The 27881-nt window shown below is 39.5% G+C and overlaps 1 protein-coding gene across 3 annotated transcripts in view; it reads right to left on the minus strand.

Moving 5' to 3' along the window:
* Positions 1-377: 377 nt before the first annotated feature.
* nlrc5 (NLR family, CARD domain containing 5) overlaps positions 378-27881 on the minus strand; it is a 44718-nt gene continuing 17214 nt past the window's right edge. For 2 of the 3 annotated variants that reach the window (XM_074632088.1, XM_074632087.1), the window contains exons 11-55: positions 26471-26702; positions 26130-26371; positions 24404-24487; positions 24114-24197; positions 23911-23994; positions 23348-23437; positions 23047-23097; positions 22905-22934; positions 22542-22625; positions 22043-22126; positions 21694-21783; positions 21326-21397; positions 20271-20354; positions 19227-19310; positions 18753-18842; positions 18443-18490; positions 18314-18343; positions 18113-18196; positions 17939-18022; positions 17593-17682; positions 17379-17438; positions 16559-16642; positions 16356-16439; positions 15991-16080; positions 15765-15830; positions 14712-14795; positions 14192-14275; positions 13792-13881; positions 12952-13011; positions 12559-12606; positions 11957-12040; positions 11778-11861; positions 11607-11690; positions 11365-11439; positions 9938-10021; positions 9690-9773; positions 8897-8992; positions 8720-8803; positions 5962-6045; positions 5567-5650; positions 5377-5460; positions 5178-5255; positions 3495-3578; positions 3077-3160; positions 378-2283 (exon numbers count right to left, since the gene is read on the minus strand). In XM_074632088.1, the coding sequence (XP_074488189.1) occupies positions 2202-2283; positions 3077-3160; positions 3495-3578; positions 5178-5255; positions 5377-5460; positions 5567-5650; positions 5962-6045; positions 8720-8803; positions 8897-8992; positions 9690-9773; positions 9938-10021; positions 11365-11439; positions 11607-11690; positions 11778-11861; positions 11957-12040; positions 12559-12606; positions 12952-13011; positions 13792-13881; positions 14192-14275; positions 14712-14795; positions 15765-15830; positions 15991-16080; positions 16356-16439; positions 16559-16642; positions 17379-17438; positions 17593-17682; positions 17939-18022; positions 18113-18196; positions 18314-18343; positions 18443-18490; positions 18753-18842; positions 19227-19310; positions 20271-20354; positions 21326-21397; positions 21694-21783; positions 22043-22126; positions 22542-22625; positions 22905-22934; positions 23047-23097; positions 23348-23437; positions 23911-23994; positions 24114-24197; positions 24404-24487; positions 26130-26371; positions 26471-26702 (3826 nt within the window). In that variant the 3' untranslated portion in view covers positions 378-2201. Of the gene's footprint in view, positions 2284-3076; positions 3161-3494; positions 3579-5177; positions 5256-5376; positions 5461-5566; positions 5651-5957; positions 6046-8719; positions 8804-8896; positions 8993-9689; positions 9774-9937; positions 10022-11364; positions 11440-11606; positions 11691-11777; positions 11862-11956; positions 12041-12558; positions 12607-12951; positions 13012-13791; positions 13882-14191; positions 14276-14711; positions 14796-15764; positions 15831-15990; positions 16081-16355; positions 16440-16558; positions 16643-17378; positions 17439-17592; positions 17683-17938; positions 18023-18112; positions 18197-18313; positions 18344-18442; positions 18491-18752; positions 18843-19226; positions 19311-20270; positions 20355-21325; positions 21398-21693; positions 21784-22042; positions 22127-22541; positions 22626-22904; positions 22935-23046; positions 23098-23347; positions 23438-23910; positions 23995-24113; positions 24198-24403; positions 24488-26129; positions 26372-26470; positions 26703-27881 lie in introns of those variants that run through there. The other variant, XM_074632089.1, reaches the window with a different exon arrangement.

Below are 27881 nucleotides of genomic sequence, written 5' to 3' on the forward strand. Positions count from 1 at the left end.
ATAAACGAACGAGAGTCCTGTGACTGTGTCTGGCCAAATTTCCTCAATGACAGGCACAGCTGTCATATCAACTGCTCCTGTTGACATTAGTCAGGATTAAATAAGAGTGGGTCATAAAACACACTTGGTGCAAGGCATAGGACGAAAAATACTTACGTACTGAAACTAGGTTATATTGACACGTCAACTTAACTAAAAAAAAAAACAACAGCAAAATATTTAAGAATTAATAATCAACTCTTAGTTATGTAAACATGATTATGAGAGCATTTGGAAATTGGGTTGTGCTTGTACTATGTTAACATATTGTCTTTGAGATAACAGAAAAAAAATGATTAAAACCAAGTTTACTGGCGAGTTGTTAAGAAAGAACACTCAATGTAGTCTTTTTTTAATCAAAATAGCCATCTCAGTGCAAGTCAAACTGAATTAATGTCAAGGGTAGAGGTATTTTGTCAACCTGATCACAAACCTTAAAAAGCCAAAACCACTTTTTAAATATCAACTACAGTACCACATAACATTTTGGTCTGTGCAACTTAAAATCCAGTGTCCTTGTAGAAATCATAATAAAACTGAATGATCTGGAAAAGCTAGACAACAACACATAAAGGAATGGGGAAGGAAATAAGGTGCATTTGTCTCAGAACGAAAGCATCATTACAACATTATCAACACAACAAGAAACTCGAGAGACGACAGTGGTGAGAATGCAATCTGTTATTCTCACAGTGTTTCACACTTGTTCAATCTAATTATTATCATCTATTATTCACTTGTGTAAAAAACTGAAACTGTTTGAATTACAATATAACTAAATAACTTTCCATAACAGCAGAAATAAATACGCAGATTGGATAGAGACCACAACCTAGAATGACTGTAAGAGCAGATAACAGAGAGGGGATCCTCCCTTTCAACTCCTCCTTTACTATGAGTTTATGATTTATTGTGTTTTCACGAATGTGGCCTCTATTATTGTAAACACTTTACAGTGCAAAGTTTCTCAGTATATCAGAGTGTGCATTCATAGTACATTTAAGTTATTAGCTTGAAACTTACTGGAAGCCAAGCAATCCTTTACATCATGACCTCTAGGTTCATGGCGGTGTGGGATAGCAGAAAGAACAGGGATAGTGTGCGCAAAGCTGGCATTAACCACACTGAATGGACGGGGCTGATCCAAAATAATAAGCTTTGTGGGTTGTCCCTCCACCGGCTATCTCAGATAGGGATATTGTTAACCTCATCGCAGTTTTACAGAGCATGGGTTTGGTGTTTTTGTGAGTTTGATTAGAAACAAGTAGTGCTGGGAAAAACTATTAAAATGGCTATATCAATTAAATGATGTGAAATTCCAGAGCTCTAGTTCACTTATTTCTATCATTTTCAGCCCTGTATAATATTCCTATAATATCCCTATTGGGACCTTTAGGTTTACTGACTCACAATTTTATTTTAGTGATTAATTTAGTTGCTGTAAGGACATTCTTGATGCTTATTTTAATCATTTTTAATATTCCCGACGTAGCTTTCTGTATTTCTCTGTGGTCCCCATTGTATTCATACTGGTCCTTTAACATAATGATGTAGCAACACTTTCTGTTACAGTTACTGAACAGTGAGTTTATGGCATTGTTCTGCCAGTTGTCTGTCACACGTGGTGATGCACTGGTTAAAGACTCAGGTCTTATATTCATAACACACATGACAAAAGGGACATTGTGTGACCGTCACGCTGTCAGCTGATTGCGCCAGTTTACCGTCGTGAAACTAGAGGCCAATAAGTTCATAGTCATACATTCAAATTGTCTCAAAAATTGATGTTTGTTTTTTTTCCTTTTCTGTACTTAATCACTACTTTGTACTTCTCTATACAAACTCTAAACATTATAGGCATTTTAGGGAAATGCTAAAAGGGATGAAAGTTCTCCCCTATAGTAGACCACATAGTGGTCTTTTAACCCTTCATACTATTAGAGACACCAGCTGCTGCAGTCATCACATACACAACTGATTAAGGGTTTTTAAACACAAAAGTTACATGGGGATCTTAATCATTTGCTGTAAGATTAACCCTCATGCTTTCCTGATGGTAATACTGCAGGGAAACACATTTGAACACTGTAGCAGTGATTCACCTCTGCAGATTCTCATGAACTGGAATGTTACTTCTCCACCGCCCAACAATGCAGATCACATTAGGTGGATGAAAAATTCAGCCTCCTGTCCCTCAGACTGAGCGTTTGGGCCTCACTGGAGGAGATGTTGTTCCTCCACAGCCTGAAAAGCACAGTGGTGGTGGAACATTTTATATTCTCAGTATTTAAATATATACTGTATATGTTTATGTGTGTGTGTGTATATACAGTATATGTATATGTGTCCCTACATATATATTTATATACACAACATTTTAATGAGGTGTCCCTTGTGGACTGCAATGATTGCTCATCTTGCTTGGATAACCACTTCCTGATCTTAAAATGTAGAGAGCAAGTCCTTGGCGGACACACTCCTATAATATACATTAGGGCTGTCAAAGTTGACGCGATAATAACGCATTAAATTTGTTTTAACACCACTCAGCATTAACGCAACTTGCAATTTTAAGGTTGTAGCAGGCTATGAAACAGAAAACCTCTAAGGAATCCATTGGTACCAACCATGTCATACTAGCTTGTCAGGAAGGAGGCTAGATAACACTCTAAACTTATGCTAAATTTTGGCGAGGAAAAACTGGCATGGCCATTTTCAAAGGGGTCCCTTGACCTCTGACCTCAATATATGTGAATGAAAATGGGTTCTATGGGTACCCACGAGTCTCCCTTTTACAAACATGCCCACTTTATGATAATCCCATGCAGTTTTGGGTTTGGGTTTATATATAAAACAAATATAGCTGATTTGAAACATATAACGGGCATTAACAAGACATAAATTGTAGTGAAAAAAAGCAAAGTAACAGAAGAGGTATTCAGTGTGCTATCAGCAGATAGTGAAGGTGATAAACAAAATCTACAGGTGCCTGTGTGAGCCAAACCTTGCCTGAGAGACACCATGACAGCAAGTTTACCTGATGAGCTGCAGAGCAGGACACGACTGCAGGGCTCTAACCAGGGCCTCCGCTCCAGAGACACTCACAGTGTTTGACTCCAGACTGGGAGAAATAAAAACATACTGAACATACATGCCATTTTATTCCCTTCAAGTGTGAGTGGGTGGGGGACAAGCAAGTCAACTAAAGGAGGAACTAAATTTAAACTAAATCTAAACCCACAGGAGCACATTTTATTGATTGCAGTGAAGACAAAAAATAAACAAAGTAGAAGAAATTTACTTCGATACCCAAACCAACCTAAATGAATAAAGAAATGGTACGGCTATAAGAGGATTGCAGCAAAACTAAATCTTAAACTGAAAACTAAAACTAAAAATAACACCTGAAATCTTACTGAAATAAAACAGTAAATTGTGTGTGTTCACAAACTCACTCTATTCTGGTCAGCTTCTGACAGAGAGGCATAACTCTGGCCAGCTCCTCTGCCACTTTATCACCACAAGTGTTCCATCCCAGACTAGAAACAGAGAAACAACACAGCAGTATAGTATTTAGAAAAACAATCAATCCCTCTCAACATTTAGATCAGGGCTGACAAAACTCACATTTGAAATCAGAATTGATCTTGTTTATGTCCCATATACAGTGCCAAGAAAGTGAAGGCTTTGGAATTACCTACATTTATGCATAATTCATCCATACAATGTGGTCTGATGTGCTTTCAGAGTACTTCAGATGAGGCAAGATGGCAAAATAAGATTTAAAAAGGTGGAAGAGAACCCTTGGGTTACAGTTCAAGACCTGTTTAAATATGTCAAAGTCACTGAGGTGATTTATGTTTCAGCAATAAGGAAGATATAGGGCGACAATGGTGCTCATGGAGGGGCACCATGGAGGAAAGCATGACTCTCCCTTTAAATAAATTGATAACATTGTACATATCAAATTGGCAACCTGAATGTTCTATTATGTCACTGTGAAAACTTGAAACTAAAGACTATATTTTGTTGCAGAAACACCTGACACTTGTTAATAAAGCAAAACAAACGAATAGCCTATCATAACATCATCCTTAAAGTGAAGAATGGAGTAGCGATCTCCATGATTTGTTATCATTTTGCTGCCCCTGGACCTGAACAACTATTACTCACTGAGAAAAACTGCTGTCAGTCATCTGATGCTAAATAGAACTTAGGAGATGTAACACGGAAATGCCCCTAAACACAGTGAAAAATGACTTAGACATAAGAAAAGTAAGGTTTCAGAATGGTCATTCCTGGCTTCAAATCCCTTTAGATTATGTGACATAATAAAATGTACCCAAATTCTTACACGAATATGTAAGATATTACTGACATTCATGTAATATTAAGCCACAACGTCAGCTGTATTAGCCATGTGTTTAATACGTGTTTATTCACATAGAGAGCGGGGAAGTGAGATCGGATCACAAGTGGTCAATCTATACGCATGTGGAGACGCATTCTAATGCCAGGTGTGAACAGGGCCTTATTGTTTCTTGGCACTGTATATGACATGTAGGTAGTTTATAGCTGGTTTTGAGCTCCGTCACACCAGAGAGTGGCGGAGTGAAATGCTGTCACATTGTTGTGATTCTAGGCAGTAATGCTAAGAGATAATGCTAAGTAATGCCATGTAAATACTAGCTACCACTCTGGATCTAAAAACAAAAATGGTTTAAAAGACACAGCTAATGTGTGAAACTGTTGTTGCTAAAACAATAGCCTTCTTTATTTGGCACTGTGCAGTGTAACCGCCCCCTACGAGGCCATCACTGTCAACTCAATTCAATAGGGGTCAATAGTGCAAATGTGTATGTCAACGCGCACCAGTTGAACTCAAGGTAAACACTTGCTGAAATCCTGTTGATTTACTTTGCTGCCTCTGTAGATTACATAAATGCAAGTGGAATGTGTTTGAACATTTTAACTTCAACACAGGATCCCATGTTATTGGATGCCGGTAAACTACACATAACACGCTCATGCATGTTTTGCGAACCTTTAAAGAGATACTGAAGCGGCACCTGTGATATTTGTCTTCATCATTATACAGTATTACTTACAATGTATTATATGATAATTTTTAGTCTTACCCCACATCCTGTATGAGGGGACAGTTGGACAGACTGGCAGCTACAGCACACAGCTCTGAAGTCCCAACAGAGGTCAGACTGCCAGACCATACAAGAACAAGAAACATATTATCACAACTGTGAAGCTAATAATCAACAAATCTAGTCATCCATCAGGGTTGTGATTTCCAAAAACGTAGGAGAAGCTTATGAGTCTTACTGGATCTTGGTGAGGTTCTTCATGAACATTATTGCTTTGGACAGGCTCACCGCCCCTTCATGTCCAATCCTGTTATCTGACATACTAGAAAAGACACACACACGTGCATAAAGGACATAAACCTCAGGACAAGTCTGACAAACGCAATAAATGTCCATAAAAAAATGTAATGTGTGTGTGTGTGACTTACTCCAACAAAGTGATATGTGTCAGTGACGGTAGAACGAGGGCCATCCTGGCAGCAGTGAGATCACCGAGACTGTTGCTAGACAGACTGGAAGAAAACACAACCACATGTTGTCATTCTGTACGGATACAAACATGCAAAAGTATTTAATTTCTATTATTCTCTTTAACTAAAATATACATGATGCAAATAATACAATAATAAGTAATACAGCTAAACAGTTTATATGGATTATTTCCAGGATAGCAAACCTCCAAGTGGAAAAAAAGGAGCCTGGGGCACACTGATTGCGTACAAGCAGAGCAAATGTGGATGAATGTATGACAGAACTTTCACCTCTGACAGGGTGTTTCATTGGTTTTCCAAAAAAGCATTTACATAAAAAAGCATGTCCTTACTTGAGCTCTTCCAGGTGACTACAGCTGTTCAAAGCCTCCAATAGCATGTCTCCTGATTGGTCGCTGATAAGGTTCTTTGATAGGCTGGAAGACGGACACATACAAAACATTAAATGTAAAACAAGTAGTGTCTCTATAAATAGGCAGGAGGCAGAATGCACAGGCAGCTGCCACAGTGTCTTCTCTGATACTACCACTGGGCGGCGCTCGATGTTCCTCAATGTTTATCAGGAGCCATGAAGCAATTTGTAACCATAACACATTATACAGGCAGGGCAAGTTTATTTATATAGTAGATTTCAATGGAAGCAGCTGGTCCCCATAAAGTAGGTCATGACAGTTAATAAAATGGCCGGTATGTTAGGAGGGATATCATGTCGTGTCTCTCGGCCTGCACAATTAATCAAAATTGAATATAAATTGTAACATGGCCTACTAAAATGTTCAAGTCGCAGTATTTGTTAAAGGCAAAGTGTGTGTCAAAATACCATTTTAAATTAAATATTGTGGTGCTGCAGAGATGTCTTGGCTTACAAAATCATATTCTACAGGCTTAAGAAAACATATGTTTGGTACAGATCCCCGCAAAAATCACACAATAATCATTTCGATATGTTTTTCAATGAAAATAAGAATAATGATGTAAAAATAAAAAAATAAAAAACATATTAATAATAATATTATTAATAACTAATATTGCAAATCATATCACAATTGAAATATCAGTCAAAATAATCAAAATTAGATATTTTCTCAAAATCGTGCAGCCCTACTTGTCTCTAGTATAACCGCTGCGTGAATAGTTTACACAAGACACCGAGCAAAGTGTGCTCACGTGATCCAAGAAACTTTTTCAACAACTTAACAACGGCTCTGCAGTCATCAAGAGCCATATAATAATTATCTGCAGGATTATAATATAACAAATGATGTACACACGTGGAAAAAATTGTTGGTACCCTTCCGTTAAAGAAAGAAAAACCCACAATGGTCACTGAAATAACTTGAAACTGACAAAAGTAATAATAAATAAAAATTTACTGAAAATGAACTAATGAAAATCAGATATTGTTTTTGAATTGTGGCTCAAAAGAATCAGTTTAAAAAACAAACTAATGAAACTGGCCTGGACAAAAATGATGGTACCCCTAGAAAAGATGTAAAATAATGTGACCATAGGGACATATTAAACTAAGGTGTGTCCTGTAAATAGCATCACAGGTGTCTTCAAACTTTTAATCAGTCAGTCTGCCTATTTAAAGGGTGAAAAGTAGTCACTGTGCTGTTTGGTATCATGGTGTGTACCACACTGAACATGGACCACAGAAAGCTGAGGAGAGAGTTGTCTCAGGAGATTAGAAAGAACATTATAGACCTTCATGTTAAAGGTAAAGGCTATAAGACCATCTCCAAGCAGCTTGATGTTCCTGTGACTACAGCTGCACATATTATTCAGAAGTTTAAGGTCCATGGGACTGTAGCCAACCTCCCTGGACGTGGCCGCATAGAGGAACATTGATGACAAATTGAAGAGACGGATAATACGAATGGTAACCAAAGAGCCCAGAACAACTTCCAAAGAGATTAGAGGTGAACTCCAAGGTCAAGGTACATCAGTGTCAGATCGCACCATCCGTCGCTGTTTGAGCCAAAGTGGACTTAATGGAAGACGACCCAGGAGGACACCAAATCATAAAAAAGCGAGACTGGAATTTTCCAAAATGCATATTGACAAGCCACAAAGCTTCTGAGAGAATGTCCTTTGGACAGATGAGACAAAACTGGGGCTTTTTGGCAAGTCACATCAGCTCTATGTTCACAGACGAAGAGATGAAGCATCCAAAGAAAAGAACACTGTACCTAATGTGAAACATGGAGGAGGCTAGGTTATGTTATGGGGCTGCTTTGCTGCATCGGGCACAGGGTGTCTTGAATCTGTGCAGGGTGCAATGAAATCTCAAGACTATCAAGGCATTCTGGAGCGAAATGTGCTGCCCAGTGTCAGAAAGCTCGGTCTCAGTTGCAGGTCATGGGTCCTCAAACAGGATAATGACCCAAAACACAGCTAAAAACACCCAAGAATGGCTAAGAACAAAACATTGGACTATTCTGAAGTGGCCTTCTATGAGCCCTGATCTAAATCCTATTGAACATCTGTGGAAGGAGCTGAAACATGCATTCGGAGAAGGCACCCTTCAAACCTGAGACAGCTGGAGCAGTTTGCTCACGAGGAGTGGGCCAAAATACCTGTCGACAGGTGCAGAAGTCTCATTGAGAGTTACAGAAATCGCTTGATTGCAGTGATTGCCTCAAAAGGTTGTGCAACAAATTATTAAGTTAAGGGTACCATCATTTTTGTCCAGGCCAGTTTCATTAGTTTGTTTTCTAAAATTATTCTGTTGAACCACAATTCAAAAGCAATGTCTGATTTTCATTAGTTAATTTTCAGTACATTTTTATTTATTATTACTTTTGTCAGTTTCAAGTTATTTCAGTGACCATTGTGGGTTTTTCTTTCTTTAATGGAAGGGTACCAACAATTTTGTCCACGTCTGTCTGTATGTATGTATATATATATATATATATATATATATATATATTTAATTAGAATAATCTGAACATACACAGTGTCATACAGACAAGACGGGCATTCAAAGGTTTTTGAAACGTGACACTGTTGATAAAAGGCCACAGTACTGTAAGTCCCTATCATGGGGTTAATCTACCCTCTCTTTGACAATATGACCTTCCTGCCTACCTGATCTTCCTGAGCTCCGTCCAGATAGGAAGGAGTCTGATCAGCTGTTCTATTCCTCTATCAGCCATCCTCCAGCCCTCCAACCTGACACAACAAGAGAAAGGACACATCCAACATCACTGATGACAACCTTTCTTTTATGACAGACTTAAATGAGGTGAATGAATGTGTGCTCACTCTATCTCCTCTGTTTGTGTGAGTCCCTCCATAGCAGCTAGAAGCTCTAGCACACTGTTTTCTTCTGATGGTCCCATTGCTGCAATCTTATTCAGCCTGGCACACACACACACACACACACACACAGTGCACAAAGGGTCAAATTTACTGTTCAACCAAGCAATCATCAAATCCTCAGGGTAATTGTTGATTGTTGATATGCACTCGGAAACTCATGCATATCTCTCATGTGAGGAGGATTTATATCCATGTAAGTATGACATGTATTCAAACGCTGTATAAACAGCATCGCCATCTGCAGTCTAAGTTCTGACCTTGCGGCTCATCAATGAGCTACAGTTTACAACTTAGCACTATGACAGAACTGGGAATGGTAAATTTCCCCCAGAGGAAGGGGGGGGATTGTGGGATCACACTTATGTGCGTTCATGTGGAGCCGACGACAAGCTGGTATGACGAGCTGCAGCAACGGTGGCTGCAATGTGAGCAGTTAGAGTAAGCAGCGGCTTTGGCAGTTACTGTGTGAGCAAATCATAAATAGACCAGATTACTGGAGTGGCACTGGATATGTGTGAGTTAAGTGTATCCATATGACCGTCGCACTAGATATAAAGATGTCTACCTGAAATAGCATGCCTGGCTTAGCTCCACTTAATAAATGAAAATACTTACAACTACATAATGACAAGCTATAAACAGGCAGCATTATATTAGATTAGCCATTAAAATTACTTGTAAAGGTCAGTTCTAATGAGACTGCTACAGTAGAGAGCAGGCAGATGGTGTTTCTTACTTGAGGCTGCGTATAGAGTTGATATTCCTTAGTGCCTGTGCCAGGCACACCATGCTCTCCTCATTCAGCTTCAAGGAGTCCAGACTTGGGGGGGGTGCACAGAAACACACATAAATATACACATTAAACACAGAGACGCATACACAGAAAGAGACTTACTTTGAACTTCAAGACCTTATAGAAGCCACTCTATCTGTACTCAGACATGTTTGTACACATATTTATTCATATGCATGTGCGTGTCTTACCAAAGGCCTTCCAGACTGACACACTCTCCTAGCGCTTCGACGAGCCGCAGACCTCCAGCCGCTGACCACTCACAATGAGACAGACTAGAGAAGACAAATCCAATGGTGACACAGGCTGCATTCCAAATCGTATAGTTTGTCATTTTACTTTTAGGGGTGTACTGCAGCTGCCCTTACAAAGTTTGTACTGTTGCATGCAGTATGCATACAACTGGGACTACTTCGCCATAACATTGCGCTTTGAACTTTGACCTTTTGCTCATATATCCGATAACTTTTTAATGTGTTGTGTGTCAATGAGCTGTCATCAGGCTGTGCTCTCTCGGCGGCTCAGTCGATGTGACATATGTTCTGCTGCACAGAGGATCGCGTGTATTGCGAAAGCATGCTGGCTTACATACTGCAAAAATGCGACCAGGTGCAGTAGGACATTATGGTGTTTATGGCGTACCGGATTTGACATACTATATGTATTGGGACCAGGGTTTACGGTACTTTTTTTTTTTTGACGGCCAATACGGCTGTTAATATTCCAGAATGACGGCCATATAGAACAACTACCAGACTTATGTTTTAAATAGCCATATAATAACCTACGTTTTACATAACGTCAATTAAGTTAAATGAAGATGCAGTCTAAAAAAATAAAATAATAGGCTGGTCTGTCCGAATTCTGCGTTTGTCAAATTCAAAATAGAGTTGTGTGGCTCACAGGGATGAAGCTTCATTCATAACGTTGACATATAAATAATTATTAATACCTTACCGAAACATTGTGAGAAAAAATGTATTGTAGAAACATAGATGTAATCATTATTTATATCATCATTATAATGGATCGGTCTGAGCCACTTTGTTTGTTTCGCATTTATACAGTCAGCTGGCTGTGTGTGGGGAACCGCTTTTTTTAGTGCACACACAAAGCAGACAGCCAGTGGACCGGGAGGAGATAGTCACTGAATTTGACAAAAAGTGTCTTGAATTAGAAGCACAGCGAAGCAAAGGCATTTTTGTACAATACAAGTTTATATTTCAGTTGTCTTGGCAACATATTGTACAACATTAGGCTATTTAATATGCTATTAATTAATATGTTTATTTATTTGGCATATTTCCCAACAGACATTTTGGCCGTTGATCATTTAATCTGCCGGACAACTACACTTGATGCTAACATAAACCTTGAATGGGACATTCTCAAGCTTTTTCTGGCATACTAAATAGTATGGTACAGTAGTATGAGTGTTGGAATGCACCCATTATCTAACGTTCATATACTGTATGAGATTGTTGAAAAAAATTAACACAATCCCATGAGTAAGTTCCACATTATAAGCGCTTTATTTCTTTTACATGGTAACGATTGATCAATGAATATAACGCACACTTCTACAGAAATATTATTGTGATGAATGTTAAATGCTCACTTGAGTGATCTTAGGCGGGGCATCATTTTGGTCATAATGCGGGCTGCTGTGTCACCAATCACATGACCTGACAGACTGGGAAAAATTAAGATTTCATTTAAATTCATAAACATAAAAAGAAAATTGTGCTGATTATCCACTTCAACCATGTCATACAGTGCTTGAGTTTTGTTTTTTTTCTTTTTTCAAAATGAAAATGCTCCAGACAAGTCATAAAATGTGCTTGTGTATGTGATGCTCACTTCAGGCGTTGAACGGCTTTAGCCTGCAACAAGGCCTCTGAGAGCTTCTCAACCACAGTCACACAAGCCTCTTTGGAACCAATACTGCAGAAGACAAAAGCAGCTGCTTGTCATGCTGGAACTTTAATACAGACATTAGTGAAAGTGTCAAATGTGAATAAAAGCTCTCACCTGAGAGAAGTGAGATTTGGCAGCGAGGGCAGAACAGAACAGAGAAACTCAGCTCCCTCTATATCCAGGCTGTTGTGGGAAAAACTGTGAATAATAAGAACAATCAGGATCTATTTTGTCTTTGTTTCTTCTCTTGCACACTGCCATGTGCATATTATAGATATATAGAGAGTACTAACTCAAGCTCTGTCAGTAAAGGACACCTCGGGATGATGCTCTTCATAGATGCAAGCTGATACCCCTCGACTGCACAGTCCACGAGGCTTGAGGAGAGAAGAGGAGAGGAGAGGAGGGGAGGGGAGGGGAGGAGGAGAAGAGAGGAGAGGAGAGGAGAGGAGAGGAGAGGAGAGGAGAGGAGAGGAGAGGAGAAGAGAGGAGAGGAGAGGAGAGGAGAGGAGAGGAGAGGAGAGGAGAGGAGAGGAGAGGAGAGGAGAGGAGAGGAGAGGAGAGGAGAGGAGAGATTATTAACGATACAGTTAGGCTCTTTTCTATACCCCAAAACATTTTGGTCTCCAGTGAATTCACAAGCCTTTGAAACAATACATATCTTGTTTTCTGTCAAGTGCAACATCTGCAAGCATTTTGTTTCATAAGACACAATTTACAAAACTACGAACACTGGCTCGATAATGGCCAACTTTATTTATATTTCCGGAAGGCAATTGATTGAGTTGATATTATGCCAGTAGAACAGTGGGACTGTGATGAAGTTGTGCATCACTTCACGGTATTAACTTTGCTATCCAATGTTTAGTGTAGTGCATTTAAAGGACAAAAGTACCCGATTTTTTCTGTGGCCATTGATGGAGTCAGATCTTCAGCGTTATCACTGAAAACACAAGAACACATGAACCAAAAATGCTATATAATATATCCAGAACTTTGCAAGATGTCTCCTACTTCTCTGAATTCTCTGTGTTTGTGCACTGGAGAATTCAAGTTTCCACATCATATGACTGGCTTCATAACTAGTTGTGATTTCATAAAATCCTGCTGCTTTAAACTCAGATTTAAGTTAAGTACACATAAACATTCCCACTTCAAAAGATGGTGTTATGGTGTCAAACTCGGCACATACACCATTCATTCAACATTCAAGTGAAGGAACAAAAAGCTAAACAAATATCCGAGTGGAGGGGGACTTTAATTTAAACATGCAACACAAATATATTACCTGACTGAGGTCAGTTCAGTGGACTTCATCAAAGACAGGTGTAGCGTGGTATGGTGAACCCTGCAAAGTAAATGCAAAAGCTACTTACACATCACAACACACCTATGGTGATGTGGGACATTCTACAGCAAGTTTGAATATGTTTAAATATGTGTTATACCCATAGACTGTATATAAAATGGACGAAGTGACAGCTCCCCAAAAGTGAAGCCAAAACATCTTGATCGCCCCCTGGTGGCTGGCTGCAGTATAGGACATAAATCCTGCCCCCTCTATTAGCGAATGGGACATGGGCCAAACTAATAGTACAGAGTACATACATTTTTCGCAAAGATGGCTTATGTCATTTTAGGTATATTTTACACGCTGATGAATTTTTGATGTTCATTTTTCTGATTAGTTTGTTTTTTAATTAGTTATTTGATGCTATGAAAAGGGGATGGGACATCGGGATTGATAGCTACTCTGAGTGAAGTAGTTGTGCAGCCGGAGGCTCGGGAATTGTACGAGAGAAGAGATGTAACTTTAACTTTCCATAACAGTTACAAGTCTATGTAATAGAACATGTGTCAATTTGATCATAAATGTAGATATAGAGATGTTATGTTTAGTTCAGCTACCGCGGCTCCAGCCCCCCGATCACTACTGCCCAGACTCTGGCTCCAAATGGCGTGAAAATCTCAAGATTGCAGCTCCCGTATTAAGGATATTTTGGCTTCACTTTTGTACATTGGGACGAAGTAGAGACGCGTCGTCCATCTATATATACAGTCTGGATTCATTACAAAGAGTGTACAGTCTGCCAACATGTGTTTACTCTCATGCAGTTGCGTATCTGACCTGATAGTGTGTATGTTGCTGCTGAGATCACAGAGACAGCGACACAACAAACTAACAGCTTCCTCAGATCTGATCCAATCTTCCTCAATACTGACAAGAAAGAGAGACTCTGATACAGCTCAGTATTTCAACAATAGAATTCAGTAGTTCAACACCAGTTCGTTTAACTGTTTGGACAGAAACACAGAGATGTGTTTAGCCAAGATTAAAATACAATATGGATTGCATGCTGAGAAAAAGCAAAGCTAAAAGTTCTCCCCCATCACTGCTTCAAAATTACAGAGGTAAAACTGACACAACTTGCTCTCAGGTTATTAATAAGTCACTAGTGTTGAAGTGGAGGAATCAAGCTATGTCATAATGTTCCCACACAGGCTACATCTACTGTATTCCTTCTTACCTGACACTGAATCCTCTCTGACTGCTGTTTAACTGCTTCACAAAGTCTTCAATCCAATCTGACTGCAGCAAGTTGTTCCTGAACCTGTGGACCAACCACAGAGTAAAAAATTAACACTGAACAACTTTAGACACTTTAATCAGTAGATGTCCTTCAGATAATTTATATTTATATACTCACATTAAAAAAAACATCAATAATGATAAAAAAACAAACATTTCCCCAGTCTGTTGAATCAAAAATAAACCTGTTTATACCTTGTTTGAAATGTTAATTCTTCAGGAGTTAAGGATAGGGTTTTTGAAATGGGTTTCAAAAGACAAATAATTTTTTCATTTAAGCACTTACATTTCTATTTAAAAAAAACACAACGTCTGTTTTCCTAAATAAGATAAAATAAGATAATCCTTTATTAGTCCCACAGCGGGGAAATTCCTCAAAAGTTGAAGTCATAGAGAAGCTTTTCATATGATGATGAGAGTTACAGTATAAAAAGGTCTGAAGATGGAGGTGTACTTACTCCAGTTTGGTCAGACTTGGACAGTCAGACACGATGTCCGCTAATCTGGCCAGATGGTCACGTTCCAAACTACTCTCTCTGACACTGGCACAGAGGCAGAAAAGATAGGAGGGGAGAGAACAAACAAAGAATAACTCAACTCTTTTAAAATATTGCCAAACTGATGAATGCAATGTGCAGTGAAACCTTTAAACTACCTTGTCAGACAAGAAAGAAAGAAAGAAAGAAACCTGATACCTCTGATGTATCTCGTGCTGAAATATCAGGTTCAAACTGTCTAGAAATTTCACAGAAAAATCTGTATAGTTATTTTAAGCCATAGTGATGAGTTCTGTTAAATGGGGTATTAGATAAGGAACACCTCATACATTGTGCTCCACACATTAAAGGGGCACGTTTGGTTAAGGTTAAAGGGATAGTTCGGATTTTTTGAAGTGGGGTTGTATGAGGTACTTATCCATAGTCAGTGTATTACCTACAGTAGATGGTGGTCAGCACACACCCCAGTTTTGAGAAGGAAAGAGGGGCAGCAGCAAAATGTATTTTAGGCACCTAAAAGAAAGGCCCACCTAAAAAAAGTCAGTATCAGTTGAAGTGTACTGTAGTGTGCTGTATTAGGAATATTTTCTGACGGGGAACTGAAGCCACTATCAAAGTAAAATTACTATTTTTGTCAATGGAGTCTGGTGGCTTCGAAGAGAGCATAGATAACAGCTTCAGTTGGAAAGGGCTGTCTGACGGCAAGGTAAAATTATCTAAATATAGCATACACTTAAATTGATTTGGATTTTTTTTAGGTGGCTAAACTACGTTTTGCGGCTGCCGCCTTCCACAGCAGTACATTGCTTTGCTTCCGTGCTGGTACTCCAAACTGGGGATGTGTCGACTGCCATATACTGTAGGTAATACACGGACTATGGATAAGTACCTCATACAACCCCACTTCAAAAAAATCAGAATTATCCCTTTAATTTAAGAATCAAACGGAAAGCCTCTGCATAATGACTGAATGCAAGTTACTTGTACTATTGTAATTTTGGATTCTTGTCCTACCTCAGCGTTTTTACACAACCTTCATATTGTGTAAACCAGATGAGACACCTCTCCTCTGCTCCCAAACTACCAGCAGACATCAGAAAGTTGAGTCCATGGGCAAAGAGACAGACAGGGATGAATACTCTGTTAATTCTTACAGTTTTTCATGCTTACAACAATTTATTTAATTGCTTTCTCTTTTCTTGGCCCTTAGTTCACTCATGTCAACAATGCACAGACTTACCTGACTTCTACAGCAGAGACGTTGTTACAGGTACACAGTGTGCTGGCCACATCCAACAGCCCCAGCTGGGTCAGACCATTGTTGCTCAAACTGTGGATGAAGCCACATTAAAGACCAGAAAAGTGTTATTTGATATTTAACCCAATATCTGTTACCGTCATACTCTAACTACATTCTGTGGATGACATTTGTTGTAGGAATGATTGGAGGAAGAGCACTATGAAGTCATTTGTGAGTGAACGAATTAATAACATTTTCTCCTAGGGGTCTAGGGGGGCTCCATAGTTTTGTTTTTTATACAGCGGGTAAAAATGAATATAGAACTGAAAATGGTAATAATCAATATTTCACAAAATGTATCTTACTTTACACAGCTGGTGATTTTAAGCTTTTGTAGAGAATCCACAACACGCTTCACTCCTTCATCTTCCAGTTGGTTCCTTGATAAACTGCAGTCAAAAAAAAGAATAACTCAGCATCCATTGCAAGCACTGGTACCGGTATGTATGCTCAGTACATGGTTGCTTGCTAATGTATGAGTAAGACTGGGTTTGTGTATGGCACATACTCCAGGTGAGACAGTTGAGGACCCTGCTGTAGGATCTCGAGCAGTCTCTCCAAGTTGTCACCGTTCAGGCTACAATGAGTTAACCTGTGTGCATGCAGTCAGTCAGACAGAGAGACAGAAAGACACTACATCATGGCATTAAGACAGGAAGTCACAGACAGTTATGGCAAAGAGTACAGAAGCAAAGAGACAAAACTCCGGTGCTTTTTTGACAACAGCACTGCTGCTTTTGGACTGAAAACGGCAATGAATCTGTGGCATAAAGAGACATTTTTTTCCCGAGGTAAATCAACTTCCCCGTACGAACACTTAAATAGCCCTCATTTAAATCATTATGTCCTAAAAGTTGTAAAATTCACTAATAGCTGAATCCAGAGTTATTTTCCTCTATATAATTCACGTGCATCATAATCAATTACGTCCAGTTTTTCTTCTGATAATTTCTTCTTTTTGGTGACACTCACACCAAAATATATATATATGTATATATATATACATATATATATATATATATATATATATGTATATATATATATTATTTAAAAAAAATAGGGAGAATGTTCTCTCCTATTGCTGCAGAGTTCCATCTTCAGTTGTGGTAGACAGCACTTTCTACCAGTGCTGGCAGAGTTTTATGATCATTTTATACTGAACCACATACACTGGCAGTCAGACTGAAAGAGAAACTAGAAGAAGCTAGATTGTATATACCGTATGTACAATGAATGTTTGGACAACTGAAAAGCAAACATCCACCACGTGCTTGTAGTTATATCAGCAAACAGTGCACTCAAAAAAATGTCAGTTGTTGATCACAGACCTGCAGCTGGCTTGTTCTGCTTTCACACTGTCAAAATGGATGAAGGATTCAGTCTGAGGCCTGAAAAAGAGTTTGAAGCAGTACTTAACAAAAACATTAGCAGTGACAGATATCAATAAATGACAGAAAAAAATAGAATTATTGTAGTGACATATTTAATATTTAATTACTCCCATTAATTGTAGCCACGACAGAACAGACTGACAAAACGTACCTGAGCTCCACTGATGTGACTCGCTGACTGGCAGTCAAACATCTGACCAACATCAGTGCTCCAGTTGTGGATGTGATGCTGTGGCTGACACTAAAGAAGAAGAGTAAAGGGCTGATTTAAGTTAAATGAGAAGGTGGTAATTGATGATTGAGGAAGCCTAAGAACAAGAATTTCATTGCCAGCTACTGCTCCACTGTTAAGTGTTGTGCTACTGACAATTAATATCCCCAACAGCAATTATTTAAGTTTCACATGATAAAACAAAAACTGGATACAACTACAGAAATCTTTACTCACACACAGACCCATCCACAATACTTAATTCATGCATGTGTGTACGTCTTACTTGAGTCTCTGCAGTGATGTCATCTTCGGCAGGACCTTCAGCAGATTCTCGATAGCCTTGTCTGTCAATGAGCTGTGAGACAAACTGACGCAACATTAAAGTATATTAATGTCTACCAGTGTTCAGTCATAATCATGAAATGATAATGTGTGGATATACAATAATCAGACTTACTCTAACTCCAAATGGGAGCTACACTGGACCAATCGTCTACAGAGTGTGGTTACATTGGCTGGCAGGAGGCTGCTGATGTTTAGCCTACAACATTAAAGAGGATCCTCTTTTAATTTCTTCTTTTTAAGTAATGACTTTATATGGTATTTTAAGAAAGTAAAATGTGTATTTTTTCTCACATTCTTTATCAGTTTACTGTACCTGAACATCTTTAGCTGCTGTTTGTTATCCCTAAAAAAAAAGCAAAGAATTAGTTTAGTAGCTGAAACATGATAAAGGAGACAGTGGTATCCAGATGTGTGGAGGATTTCACAGATGCAGCTTTTCAACCTTTTATCAGGGCAGAACCTCAGGATCACCTGCTCTCCGTCTCCATCACTGTAAAACCAAACAGGACAACATCACATTAACCATCTGCACATTTTAACACCAGTTTACAATTAAAGACCACGTCTCTCATAATAATTCATTTCTATGCAAATTTCTACGGCATATAAACTTGTATTTTGTAAACAGACAAAAATGAGCCGTGAAGCAGCATTTGTCCAGCTGGCAGCTCGCCACATTAGTGAAACAGGTGCTCACTCTGTTGTTGCTCTAATAAAATCATTAAATGCCTAAAATGTACAACAAAGACTACCTGATGTGAATTTGTGTTAAGTTGTCAAGGGAGCACAAAGCACCAGCCAGCATCACCACTCCTTCCATGCCAATCCCATTGTTACTGGCACTGAAAAACACACACAAAAACAATGAGCCAGGGGGAACGACATAATTTAGCTCTAAATAAGCCATTCATATCAAATAATGCCCTAAGGTAAACTCAGTAGCTGCCAGCGCTGACACATTATGTTTGGAACCTGTTTGGTGATAAAATAACAGTCCTGCTTTTGCCAAATAACCAGATTAGATCAGTTCTGGGTAACACAACAGAGTCTCATCTTTCATTTAAAACACATCCTCCTATCTCAATAAAAGTCACTCATTCTTATAAAATGCATATCACGCAACCTTATGTTGGGGGTTTGCTATAAAGAACACCAGTATAGGTTTCTGATATTGTTTTAATTGTTTTGTATGTATCTTTTGTCATCAATTTGTGTGTGCGTCTTACTTTACTTCCTGCAGGTTTCTGAGGCGAGGCAGGACGTCCAACAGTTTAATCAGACCTTTCTTGCCTAAACAGTTACTGGACAGACTGATAGACAAGAAAGTGGGATTAAAATAATGTCAGAGACAAGAAAGAGTACAATATTAATAGCTGCCAAAATAAAAGAAACACTTAAAGGGATAGTTCGGATTTTTATGAAGTGGAGTTGTATGAGATATTTATCCATAGTCAGTGTATTACTACAGAAGATGGTGGTCGGCACGCCCCCAGTTTGGAGAAACAGACAGGAGTACCGGCAAAGGAGTAAAGCAATGTACTGCTGTGGACGGGGGCAGCAGCAAAACGTATTTTGGCAACCTAAAAGAAAGGCCCAGCTAAAAAAATCAATAAAGTATATGCTATATGTAGAATATTTTCACCGCTTCATCTTGCCGTCAGACAGCCCTTTTCAACGGGGAACTGAAGCCGTTGTCTATGCTCTCCAAAGCCCCCAGACTCCATTGACAAAAACAATTAATTCAAAGTAAAGCAGTGAAAATATTCTAAATATAGCATACACTTAAACTGATATTGATTTTAGGTGGGCCCTTTTTCTAGGTGGCTAAAATACGTTTTGTTGCTGCCCCCGTCGACAGCAGTACATTGCTTAGCTTGCATGCTGGTACTTCCTGCCTGTTTTTCCAACCTGGGGGCGTTTCAACTGCCATCTACTGTAGGTAATACACTGACTATGGATAAGTACCTCTTACATACTTACAACCCTCAAAAATATCCCTTAAAGTAAACTGCGGGTGCAGAAAATATAGACAGTGCAAAAGATATAAAAATAACATTGCATTATAATGTGTAGTCACATCTGAATTTACTTATGCAGACACATGATGATTGCTAATGAGGTACATTGGCTAGGTTAAACAAGTCATTATAACCATACTGTATAAACTGATTTCAGCATAGTGTGCATATAGATGATCACTATATCATTACAACTACTAAATGTTATCAGTGATCCTCTTTTAGCATGCAAGTGGTTTTTGATTATCTTACTCCAGCAGAGTGAGATCAGAGGAGGTTCCCAAGCTCCTCCACACTCCATCCAGATGAGTAGATAGCAGACCACAGCAGCTGAGACTGACAGAGGCAACAGTTTCATCATCATCATCATCATCATCATCATCATCATCATCATCATCATCATCATCATCAGCATCATCATCAGCAGCAGCAGTAATACTAATATTCAGTAATATAATATTATGTTCGAGCTTCACTCTGAAGATTGATGTATGCGCAGAGTTTGACACTAAAACACATTCATCTGCTGAAGTGGGAAGCTTTCTCTGTGCTCAGCTTAAATCTGAGCGTAACACCTTTACGTATGAGCAGGAATTTGTGACATCACATCTAGTTTTGGAGCCAATCGTGGTCCAGTATTTGAAACCTCCAGTGCACATACACTGAGAATGGACTATTCGGTGAAATAGATGGCATCTTGTGTTTAATAGTTCAACTTTCAACTAAACTTTCAATGAAAAACAATATGAGAGACAAATTATTATTCCAAGCAGAGTATTGTTATATTCTTTAAACATTAAACTATCTATATCACTGCCATTTCTCTTAACTATAGTTGAATTACAAACAATCTGAATAATCCCGTTGCAACAGGATGTGTCACAACCTGATTCTAGTTCCACATTTTCTATCTGCTATGTGCTTCTAACTGTCCAGTCATTTCAGATCCTGCCACTCCTTCCTGCCTGGCAGTTCCCCCTGCATTCCAGCCATTTCCCATCTTCTGATCTTATATATATATATATAGTCTCATTTAACTTCCTGCATAGCAGCTGTCATCTCTGCCTGCCTGATTCCTGCCGTTATGAATCCCTATCTGCTGTTTAGACTTCTGCCCCTTTGTCCCTTTGTTTGATCCCCTGACTGGTTAGATTTGCCTTACCCTCCTTGCCTGTTTGGTTTTGACTTTTATCTGTTTCTGACCATGAATAAAACTGAACTTTTAACTTAACCTGCCTGAGTTCTGCTTTTGGGTCCAACTCTGAAAATACTGAGCAGTTACACAGTGACAATAATGTAATACATACCAGAGAATTTTTTTCTGAGGTTTTTCTCTCCCTCCAGAAAACACTATGGACATCTGGACAGGACTCTGTAGTCTGAAACAGTTTTTAAAAAACATAGTGGTGACAGCACTATTAAAGAATTAAATTAAGTAATAAGTATTTGTGACTGCTCTCAATGTTTTAAAACAATGCAGAATGAAAATAATGAAAATTGAGGCCAACTAATACAATTTAAATGCTGATTGTTCTACATGGTGATGTGTCTTGCAGAAGAATGGCATGACGGTCCTGTCTGATGTGAGTAACGATATTTATGCATTTATTAGTACAGTATGTTTAAAGATGTGTGCATTTATAGTATCTAATGCACATTACAAGTGTGTCTGTACCTGATATGAAGCTCCACCACAGAAGGACAATTGGATAGCAGAGCAGTCAGAATCATCAAACCCTCCACTGAGGAGCAGATGTCATTCGCACTGAGAAGAAGAGACATCTGAACATCAACAAACTGCTGCGGTTCAACTCTTATGGATGCTGAACACTTTTTTTTTTTTTTTTTTATCCTTAACCACTACAAATTAAATAGCACATTAACTTAATCACTTTTTGGATAGCAAGGTAAAATAGAGTATAGCAATATGGCATTTTAGTAGTCAAAATCAGTCATATTCAGAATACATATAACTTTATGTCACTTTTGTGCTTTGTGATCGGTAGTTAGGTATGAAGTCCTACATGATCTTTTTGGTGACGTTGAACTTTGGCAAAGACTGAGTCAGCGTCCTCAGAGTTCCAACATCCAAAAGGCCTCCAGACATACTAGGATGTACGCACACACAAAACTTCATTAGTATTTGATTTGAATAAATATACTATATGTATTATCAGTGGAATAATGTGTGGTGCTATTATAAATGACAGAATTCCCCCTCTGACTAACAGTGCCAAATTAAAGTGCTAACTGTCTGATGATAACATGCAAAATGTCAGTTGTGGTGAACCCTGCCCTGATGGCAAATAGGCAAGTGATGGCTTACATACAAAATAAACTTATACCAACTACTGCCATGGAATTACTTTTTTAGTTTAAGATGATGTGTTTAGATAAGCCAGGACAGAGGATAAAACAATAAGTCAATAACTGGCTGTTGTTATTATACTCAGTACTGCATTAGTTTGTTTTGGTATGTTGTATCATTGGTTGATTTGAAGAGGTGTGTTTAGGGTTTCTTACTCCAGGACAGACAGGGCGGGGCAGCGTGCCAATGACTTTGCAAGTTTTTGCATATCAGGCTTGCTCCATTTCTGGTTCAACAAGCTGGAGGAACAGATTGTAGCGCAAGGTTAAAACATATCAACAAACATCACAACTGAAAACCATAATTTGAACCAAATTCAAATCGATCGGCACATGAACTAAAATGATTCAATCAGCTGGTGTCCAGCAGAGATTCAGAAGCCATTTCTGGTCAAGATTGTTAAAACAAAAAAAGTCAAGGTACAAGCAACTCAAAGGTAGAAGGAGCAAAGTTCTTAAAGGAAACTGGCAATGTTAGTAAAGATCTGGAAAGTTGTCAACATTTGATAAGAGTGTTACCTGATTGTTGGTTCAGACGTTGTTTTATGGCTGCAGAGGGGAATGCATACATAAGACAGAATTTCAGCATTTGATGAGGATGTTATTCATAGACACACTATGTATGGTCAATTACTGGCTTATATTTCCTCATTAAACTCACCTTTTCAAGTCAGAGTTTTTGGAGAAAGTTACTGTCAATTCCTTTTTCCCACTGCAAAAACAAAACATACTGTTTAGCAGTTGGATAAAAATGATTACTTGCTTACTTACTGCAGAAATGCTGATACTACCAAACAGAGCATGAGGTGTGCAGTCAATAAATTGCAGTCAAATGTTGAGAGCGTGATAGTGAGTGGAAAATGACCCAACACTCACATAGATCTCCTAATAGAGAGTTTGTGTGTGCATGCAAAAATAGCAACTAGTTAGCACAGTGTATGTGTGCATGGGTGTGGTCGTACTCTGCATGAATGTGCTGGATGTTCAAACATGAAGACATTTTCCTGATGAGATAGTCCACTGCTTCCAGAGAGCTGTTGTTTCGACCCAGCCTGCAAGGTGCACAGATACACACACCATAAATATACATACACGCCAGATCAGGCGTTGCGGGAATTCGCACAGGGTTGCGCAGCGGTGTGGGAGAGTCATTAATCCCATTGACTATCATAATAATTAACGTAATTTGTTCCCTCATGGCTGGGTTGTACAGCTCTGGATTGCCGGGTACGTGATTGGCTACCGCAACGTGACGTCGGGTTGCGTTTCTCCAAAAGCTGATTATGTTTAAATTTTTCCATCACAGGCTGCTGCGGGGTTTTTTTTCGCCAACCCCTGCGGCTGCTGCAGTCCCAGCCGCAGCCCAAACGCACTACCCCATTCAAAGTGAACTTGCGTTTTCGCTGCACCGCCGGATCTGGTGTGAATGCAGGCTTATACATGGAATCTGATAAAAAAAAAAACGCAACAATCTTGAGATATTGGGGTTACTGAAAATAGCATCTCATTGGCATTAAGTACTTACATTACCGAGACCAGTCTTGGTTGTTTGGTAAACATGGCAGCTATGTGTTTGATTCCTCCGTCTTTCAGATTGTTGTCACTAAAACTGCAACGCAAAAACAAAAACTTGGTCTTAACTTTAGACTTGCATCCAAAATACTTCACCATCATATTAGGTATCAGGAGTCAGCAACCCTATCATATAGTCAGAGGTAGCAAATGTACTTTATTTCAGTGATGTCTGGACAGTCCTGTAGAGCAGAGGCCAAACTAGCCGCTCCTGTGGCAGTCAGACTGGCAACACAAAACCTTGAGAAGACAAAGACAAAATCAGCCAAGCACTGTTGTAGAGGTGTTAAGGGCTGATTGCTGCTGCTACATTCCTTAAGTCATTTCAAAGGCATTTATGTTTATCTGCGAGTATAGTCTGGAGAAGGTAAACAACATTTAAACTACACCACTCTTGATAAGACTGTTTGGAAAGAAAATAGAGTAGGCAGAAGATGGAATCTTACTCTAGTTTTCTCAGGGTTGTGAATTTTGGCAAAATGGTGGACAACTTCTCGGCAAACTTGTCGTCGTACTTGCGGCCGCGAAAACTGAAGGCACACAAATAATGAAATGAAACATTAGTGAAACAAACCTTCACATTGGATAGGAGGCTGATATGCAAAGACTCCCCAACAATATGTCAAATCTTTTAAGGACACAAAAGAAAATGTCCCAGAAAATGAACAAGAAGATTTTGGTTATGCACTCCTATTTAATTCATACAATAATTACTGATGTTGCTGAGTGTATGTCACCAATTCTATTTGTTGTACAGTTATTGGTTAAGAGTGACCCCTAAAGAGAGCTCCACCCACAGTTTGACAGTATACTTGTCCCGCGCCTGGGTCATATAATATCTCTTGAAACTCTTTCTGGCTGACTGTTTATTGTTTGAGTTTGTGTGTTTGTGTGGGAGTTCATTCTCTTTTTGAGTTGGTCGGATAAAATATCCTTTAAAGGTGTCAGTTGCTCTTGAGTCAAGGCGGCTACTGTATGTCTACCCATTACAGGGAGACTCAGTCAACCACGGGAACACAGCAGGAAACAAAGAGCTCCAGTCGGATTCACAGTATGTGGGACAGGTGGACAATCAGCTGAGGAATGTTGAGGTCAAAGCAGCAGCTCTCTCTTGAGCCACTTTCACTGCCGCTGTCCAACTCTCTTAGGCCCTGTTCAGACCTGGCATTAACATACGTCCTGAGTGATCGGATCACAAGTGGCATGTGTCTAATACCAGGTGTGGACAGATGTACTTAGGCCCTGTTAAAACCTGGGATTAACATGCATCCTGAGTGATCGGATCACAAGTGGACAGCTCTAATTACAGGTGTGAACACACTGAGGCTCCACTCCCACTGCACTGTAGGCTTGTGCGACGGCGTCACACAGCGCCTTGCGAGTGCCCTCTGTAATGAACAAACAGCTCATTCATTCTGATGAGGCGGAGAAAAGAACCCCTCAAGAGAATTTATTCTCGACCGAAAGAAGTTTGTTAAGACTTGAGGTGAAAATGAGGAATTTAACTGTAAAGTCGCTGCGCTTCTGTACCAATAGAAAGACAGGATGGCGAGACCGATAGGTCACTCACTGTCTTAGCCGATGTCAGGGCTAGTAGAAGCGCTGTTGTAAGATATAGCATCTTGAGAGAGATTTGGGCTATCGGCTCAAAAGGAGGATCCCCCCAGAGCGCGCAGCACTATGGTGCTAGAGAATGCACGACAGGTTTCTGTCATTCAGCTGGAATGAGACACGCGTTCCCCGTATCCCTCCAGGAGGTGTGTTTCCTCACCCTCTCCGCGGCTGCTTTGTGCAGACAAGCCGTGGCGCTCTGGAAGAGTGGGCCAAATAGCCCATCGGGGGGTTATGGGACCATCTAGCAGCTCACGTGTTAGGCTGCATCATTGTCTGCCACGCCATTGTGAGGGTCAGGACAGCCGTCATAGCCTTCCCGATGTTCGTGGCTAGCTCCGGAGAAAGAGCCCCGGGCTTAGTGTCCATGGCGGAGACAGCGGAGGACAGCAGCATGATGTTATTTTGTGCAAGGCACAAGGGCGCGGAAGAAATCTTCACGAGTTCTTAGAGATATGATATAGAACTGATGGTCTCCGATGGAGGAGAAAATCTCCCAAGGTGTGTGTGTGTGTGATGATGCCATGATGTCATGTATGTTGTAAGTATTTGTGGACTTACCTGAGGTAGTGAATGTACTGACACCTGGACAGAACATCTAAACACTCCAACTCCATTGCGCATGCTCCAAAGTCTAATCCAATGCCATTATCACCTACTGAGTTAACTACAAAAGCCAGAGCATCAATATCATTAGGTAATAGCCGGATGTTGCGCAGCTCCAGAGTGGGCCTCGTCTCTACAACCTGCTTAGCTAGTTGGTGGTCCTGGCTCTCCTGGACACAGTGGCAAAGATCCAAAATCTGGGAAGATGTAAGAAAGAATGATCAATAAGAAAAGAGCAGAAGTACAAGTTAAATCATACCTCCATTTGTCAGAATTCACTTCAGTTCATATTCTACCTTTGGTCCAGTAAGGGTGTTGCTGTGACAAAAGTTTTGTAGCAGTTTCAGAACGAGGGTTTGTCGTTTTTGGACCCAACTTTGTCCTCCTGTTCCACCAGAGGTCCTGGCTAATTGAACTAAGGCTGCAGTGCAGTGTGGGGAAGCCAGACCACATACAAACAGGTGCAGGGAGTCAGTAAAGACTGTCCTCTGGTCTGACTTGGTCGTCCAGCGAGTTCTCAGAATGAATCTGAGAGAGCAATGGGGAAGAAGATAGAGCAAAGTCAATATTTTATTTGGTTTAAGATTAAGGTACACATCTACATCATCACATGACAATGATATTTTGAGAGACATATTTATTTCTATTTATTTAAGTGCTTTATTACTTTACAGAAGTCAATCAGTGAGTAAATTAACTCAAAACAGAAGGGTTTTGCTGTTTGTAGGATGTTGTAAAAGTTTATGGGCACTTTCACACCGGCAGTTTGGTTCATTTGGTTTTAGTTCTGGTCTGGTTCCTGTTCACACTGGCTTTTGACAAACAAACCAAGAGGAGTAAACATGAAGATATACAGACTGACAGGAAGCTCATTGATTAAACCGTTTTGACGATGGTGATCCTGCATTGTTAGCGCATCGTAAAGACCAATGCGAGGAAATCAAATAACAGTGACTTTAATGCTTCTCATGTGTATATTTATGTTCTCTGGCATAACAAAGAGCTTTCAAAAGAAATAACTGATTATATGCATGATTCACTCAACATGTGTATTTACAAAAAACCCTGATTAAGGTCCTGTGCTGAAAGTATTGATTAAATTAAGTGCAGACTTCAAGTATGTCAGTTAGTCTTGCCGACTTGTCTTTCAGTTGTCTGGTGAAGTAGTAGCAACACACTCTCTTTACCAGAAAATATTAGGCAGAAAGAAAAACAGACTGTCAATATATTTATAATATTGCCATAAACAAGAGGGCTTTTATTAGCGCTTTAGCAGGGGTCGCCCCCGGCTGTGATGCCTGCTGTGTCAGTTCCTCTCTGCTCGCCCCCTGAGCCTCCAGTCCTCTGATTGGACCATCTGCCTTCTGCCTGCATCAGTGAATTCCTGGCCTCCTTTTATGGAGAGGTCATACATCATGGTGTGCTCAACTTACACTGTTAATCCTGTTCCCTGGGTTATTCCTGGTATGTTCCTGGTAGAGTGTTACATTATACAGCAAGCTGAAATTCTATACTACTCTGCACCTTGTGTCCTTATTAAGATAATCCCAAAATACCTCTGGTGTACTCTTAATTGAGGTGAGATTTGGGATATTTAGATTAGATATAAGCATCAAGATTGGTTAATGCTTGAATAGAATTATTGTTCAAATTCTTTATACATAAAATTATTTTTCAAGTTTAGGTTACAGGGTTCTAGTTAAGTGG

Source organism: Sebastes fasciatus, chromosome 4 (genome assembly GCF_043250625.1).
Source record: "Sebastes fasciatus isolate fSebFas1 chromosome 4, fSebFas1.pri, whole genome shotgun sequence".
NCBI classification, from domain to species: domain Eukaryota; kingdom Metazoa; phylum Chordata; class Actinopteri; order Perciformes; family Sebastidae; genus Sebastes; species Sebastes fasciatus.